At 48.8% G+C, this 5,416-nt stretch overlaps 1 protein-coding gene across 2 annotated transcripts; it reads right to left on the bottom strand.

Moving 5' to 3' along the window:
* Positions 1-1,071: 1,071 nt before the first annotated feature.
* DRD1 (dopamine receptor D1) lies at positions 1,072-5,179 on the bottom strand. Of its 2 annotated transcripts, XM_011990172.1 has the most exons (3): positions 5,033-5,179; positions 4,088-4,524; positions 1,432-3,971 (listed from the first exon to the last, which is right to left on the bottom strand). In XM_011990172.1, exon 3 carries the CDS (start codon positions 3,485-3,487, stop codon positions 2,147-2,149), a length of 1,341 nt encoding a protein of 446 aa, XP_011845562.1. In that variant the 5' UTR covers positions 3,488-3,971; positions 4,088-4,524; positions 5,033-5,179; the 3' UTR covers positions 1,432-2,146. The 2 variants fall into 2 exon arrangements, with proteins under 2 accessions (XP_011845561.1, XP_011845562.1); XM_011990171.1 differs by lacking the exon at positions 5,033-5,179 and having other exon boundaries at positions 1,072-3,971; positions 4,088-4,597.
* Between the last annotated feature and the right edge of the window lie 237 nt (positions 5,180-5,416).

The following is a 5,416-nucleotide window of genomic DNA, read 5'->3' as shown; positions in this document are numbered from 1 at the left end:
TGTTATATTTTACTTTTAAAACAACCATCACATGTACGATGGTTGCCATCAGCTGAGAGGCTACAACAACCGAGTAGCAAGTCATGGTCTTTTCTGAAATGTTTATTTTCTTTAAAATAGGCTTTTTGAAAGAAAAAGCAGAGATTTTAGAAAGTTTTAAAATCTGTGAAATGAAAAGTAAAATAATTTCTCAAGTAATTCCTCTTTTCAAAAAAAATTATTAAGACAGAAGACAAAAGAGTATATAGCCCAAATCAGAAAACATTTTCACTCGAAATATTCAAAGGCAACATGTGCCATATGTAACAGAAGAAACTCCCATTAAAGAAAAAATATATATATACTTGAAAATGCCTGTGTTTCCTTCCTTGTAGATCTGAAATGTTCTAGTTTTAAAAACACGTTTAGCAAACGCAACACAGCTCATTCAGGGTTGATTTGAGTTCACAAAATATTTTTATTATGTGTAAGAAAGCATACAGCCAATAAAATTAAGAAAACATTCACAATACATAAATAACACAGACCTGATGCAGGAGATATTTTTCAGATTTTTTTTCTTTTCACGGATTGCATCTAAATGTTAAGTTCATTGCTTATCAAGAAGAATACTTTGTAAACATTTCAAAGAAACTCTGTTGAAATGCCTCACGAGTTGGCATCTGGCAAGGGAGGCTTATGATACTTTTTACAGTCCGGGTGATGATGCAGGAACTTGATTCCAAAGCACAGAGAAAGGACTAGCATTTGTCAAAAGAGATGCTGATGGCTTTAGGGGGCTCAGTACCCCCAAAGGGAAGGATTCTTCTGTTTCTCCCACCAACAGAAGCATCTGACTCAAGGATGATAATGAGGCACTATTCGTTAGTCAGTATACCATTAACATTTAAAGATTTCTTTAAAACTCAGCTCTAAATTCAGATTGAAGCACTACAAAAAGTAGCCCCACTGAGTGGCTTGGTTTGACCTGGTAAGTTGGAAATGCAGGGTTTGAGTCTGGTCCCTTAGTGGGACTGCTGTAACCCACTGTCCTTGCTATGCATCTCTCTCCAGGAAAGCCATTTGTCTGGTTCAGAAAAACTACCTGACACGTGAAATGAGAAAAGATGGAGAGGGCCAATTATTTTACATAAATACAAAGCAGCGTATACTTTTCATTACCAACTAAGATCATAAATTTAATGCTGGGTTCCTCTTAAGCTGGCTTTTATTTAAGATATTTACAGAATTGCAAATTCCCCTGGGAAAGTCATTTAAAACATTTTGAACACAGTAGTAGCTGTACTTTTTTAAATTTTTCAAAATCTTTTCAGAAAAGAAAGCATTTATAGCATTCGTCAATTCTCACCTTGCATTTATTTGTATCCATGAATTTTAAGGAATCATTTCAACTTTATTCTCTTATCTATCAGTTTCTGCTATGTTTCTAGAAGTTACATGAACATTTAGAATGTCACAGAATCTGTGTGTTTGTTTCATTGACTTATAAAGTGCTAGTTAAATGGCCAGAAATGTGGTTGTAAGGTCTTGGATAAAGCTCATTAATTTATCCTATTAAATATGATAAATATAGATTTATTATATAATAAATTAAAAATATCCATATATACAATAAATAAATAGAACCAATATCAACAAAACATCTCTCAATTCTGGAGAAAATTTTCATTCCTACCGTGAGGCTCAATTAATGTTTTAGAAATAACGTATGAAGGCATGCACCTACCTTTACAATCTGAAAACTTTGCTTGGAACAGTGTTAGCACCTGTTTGTATACAGCAAACTCAACCCATCTCATTTTCTTCCCAGAAAGATTTGATTTTAAGTGAAGCTGTTCACTGTTGATTCTTTGCCCTATTTTGTAAGTCCTAAGATAAGAATAAATTTCTAAAAACAATTCTGAAGCCAAAGACATGTCCCTTGTGGCTCCCCATGTTTGTAGTGTCCCCGTTTGATTGACTATGAACAACACGGGAAATACACTGGAATGTATTTGAAAATAGAGTTAGTTGTGTGTTGGAAAGCAGCAGAGGGCTCTCCTGACACCTCAGAGTCTCACCATACCTTAGTTTCTTAACAGCAAGCCCCAGAGCAAGTTCCTCTAGCTTTTGGGATGAGCATGTGTGGCAGGATTCATCTGGGAGTTCAAGTTGGGTGCTGTCCGTTTTGTGTGATGGGTTGGATCTTCTCCAGAGAGACGTCAGTGTCATAGTCCAATATGACCGATAGGGCTGGGGACAGCTTCTCCAAGGGTCTGGCGATTCCAGCTGCCTCCTCCTTTTTCAGGTCCTCAGAGGAGCCCACAGCATGTGGAATCAGGTAAACCAGATTGCACTCCTTGGAGATAGAACCTCGTGGCTCGTGATGGCTGGAAAACATCGCGGCCCCATTGTTATTGATACTCACCGTCTCTATGGCATTATTTGTCGCCGGGCAAAGTCTGTAGCATCCTAAGAGGGTTGAAAATGCCTTCCGAAAATCAGCATTAAAGGCATAAATGATGGGGTTCAAGGATGAATTAGCCCACCCAAACCACACAAACACGTCAAAGGTGATGGAATCAATGCAGAAGGGCTGCGTCTCCCCAGACCCGCAGAAGGGCAAAATGCAGTTCAGGATGAAGAAAGGTAGCCAACAGCACACAAACACGCCCATGATCACTGACAGAGTCTTCAGGACTTTAGTTTCTCTTTTGAAGGACATCTTAAAAGAACTTTCCGGTTGAGAACATTCGACAGGCTTTCCATTACCTGTGGTGGTCTGGCAATTCTTGGCATGGACTGCTGCCCTCTCCAAGGCCGCGATGCGCCGTATTTGTTTCTGAGCAATCCTGTAGATCCTGGTGTACGTGACAATCATGATGGCCACAGGGATGTAAAAACTTATTACAGAGGATGAGATGGCATATGTCCTGCTGAGGCTGGAATCACAGTTGTCTATGGTCTCAGCCAGGGAAGTGGCATTCCCATCAGAGGGGCTGGTGGGTTTTGCCTTGTGCCAGCTGAGCTGCACTGGGATGAAGGAGATGAGTACAGACAAGGTCCATGCCACACTGATCAGGATGAAGGCTGCCTTGGGGGTCATCTTTCTCTCATACCGGAAAGGGCTGGAGATAGCCCAGTACCTGTCCACGCTGATCACACAGAGGTTGAGGATGGACGCGGTGGAGCACATGATGTCAAAGGCCACCCAGATGTTACAGAAGGACCCAAAGGGCCAGAAGCCAGCAATCTCAGCCACTGCTTTCCAGGGCATGACCAAGACGGCCACCAAGAGATCTGACACAGCCAAGGAGATGACAAAGAAGTTGGTAACCTTGGACCGCAGGTGTCGGAACCTGATAACGGCAGCACAGACCAGCGTGTTCCCCAGGAGCGTGGACAGGATGAGCAGCGACAGGAAACAGGCAGTGAGGATACGAACAGAGAAGTCCCTCTCCACCACCAGCCCAGTCCCGTCCATGGCAGAGGTGTTCAGAGTCCTCATCTTCCTAAGGGAAAGCACATCAGGGGCTCTGATACCCCTCAAGTTCCTAAGCAGGGAATAGGGGTCAGTCAGATTTCCAGGAGTCCTCCCCACCAGGCAGCCCCTTGCACAGCCCTGTTGCTTCCCTGGCAGAGGACTTCACCAACATTCCATCAGAGGACTGCTTGAGTGGCAATCCAAGTCAATCCTGAGGACTGTCACTCTTGATTTCTACATTTGTCTTCTGACTCCCTTGCTGCAGGTCACTGTCCTGGGCACCAGAAAGCCCCTGAATTCCCCCAAATAAAGTATTGGCTTTTTAGCATGTTCTAAATCATCAATCCAGTGACTCCTGGGCCTCTACTCTGCTAGTCAGTTGCAATCACATTTCGGGGCTGTTGCTTCTCTGGTGATGACAGGAAATTCTCCGCTTCTGAGACACAGCTGAAAATACATGTCTTCTCGCTCCACCAAGCCGCTGGCTCCTCAGCAGCTCTCCAAACGCCTTAAAAAGCAAAGAGAAAACACACGGTCTTTCTCCAAGACTTAAGCAGATCGCATCTTTACTCACGTCAAGCCCAACCTAATAATCCCCAGGGCAAGCCCGTCCCAGCCACCTACCTTGCCTTGGGGTCGTCTCTCTCAAAGCCCCTGGAGCTTGGAATGTGGACTTCGCCAGGCGCAACGGCTCTGAAACGCTGAGGAAGCGCGCCTGAGCCCAGTCAGCTGCGAGCAGCAGGGGTTCGGCTCCCGGTGCGCAAAAATCGCCGGGGTACGTTTGGGGAAAGGATCCCACGCCAGGTACCCAGAGAGGAGGCGCCGCCCCACTGCCTTGAACAGCTAGGGATTGTTCAAAGGGCACTGGACCCAGGCTAAGGGCTCCTGGGCGCTCGAAGCTTCCTTGGGAGAGAGCATTCCCAGGACTGGTCCCCTGGGCAGCTTCTTTTCTCGGCTTCCTTTCGAGAGCCCAGAGCCTTGGCGAACCTCGGGCGGCCTTCAGCCCTACAGGGCAGGGCCCTGCGCCTCCCGGCAGAAACTGCCCGCGACTTCTCAGGAGCCTGTGGCAATGCGAGGCAGCGAGCCGAGCTGGCACCAGCAGGCACACGGGCCGACGGGGTTCCCGCGGGGCACAGCCCACCCCGCCCGCGCGTCCCCTCCCCTGCCCTGGGGGCGGTCCTCGCTTGACAGTCAGAGTTGCGGGCGACAGCCGCACGTGGTCCCCCTGGATGGCTCTGCGGGCGAGGTGGGCGGAGGACGCCCGGGTGAGTGCTTGCCCTCCTTGGTTATCTCGCCAGTCTCCGGAGCTCAGCGCAGCACGCGCAGGGCCGGCGAGACAAATCCGATGTCAGAACCTCAAGTAAGCTTGAGTCCCCTGAAAGCAAAGCTCGGCCCCGACATCCAGCGCCTCTTGGGGTCAACCCCTAGCCCGACCCAAAGCCATAAGCGAGCAGGAGCCCCCCATTCTCTGCACACCAACTCCCAGAACTGCCGGCGGACGTCCGACCTGCGTTGTCTCCAAGTGCCCCCTAAGTAGGCTGAGAGATGCCCGTGGGCGCCTGTACTCACCGCTCGCAGGGAGGGCGCGGCGCAGCGGCGATCCGGGCCAGCGCGCGCCGCTGCGCCACGAGGGGACACACTCCTTCTCCGCCCCGGTGGCGGGCGCGTCCTGGCTGCGGTCAACGCCGGACTGCAGCGGGTGCCCCGCGCCTACCCAGCGCCCCAACCCGAGCGCCGCGCGCTCCGTGTGCCCGGGGCGCCCTCTGCCGGCGGCTGCGACTTCCCGAGACCCCGCTGTGCCCTCGCAGGGACCAACCTCACTCACAAGCGTTCCAGCGACTGCCAGGGACCCGCGCCGCGGCTCGTTTTTCCCGGTCCATGACTGCCAACCTGAAAACAGGGAAGCGGAATCTTCTTCACTCAGGGCTCCTCCGCTTGAAATACCCCGAAAAA

The sequence above is a fragment of the Mandrillus leucophaeus genome, unplaced genomic scaffold, assembly GCF_000951045.1.
Source record: "Mandrillus leucophaeus isolate KB7577 unplaced genomic scaffold, Mleu.le_1.0 Scaffold372, whole genome shotgun sequence".
Lineage (NCBI taxonomy): Eukaryota > Metazoa > Chordata > Mammalia > Primates > Cercopithecidae > Mandrillus > Mandrillus leucophaeus.
The sequence above is the reverse complement of the archived record's forward strand: the minus strand, read 5'-3'. Positions and strand labels throughout refer to the sequence as shown.

What these genes read in the sequence shown, in the direction of transcription:
- DRD1 (XM_011990172.1), bottom strand. Translation starts at nt 3,487, where the DNA reads ATGAGGACTCTGAACACCTCTGCCATGGACGGGACTGGGCTGGTGGTG.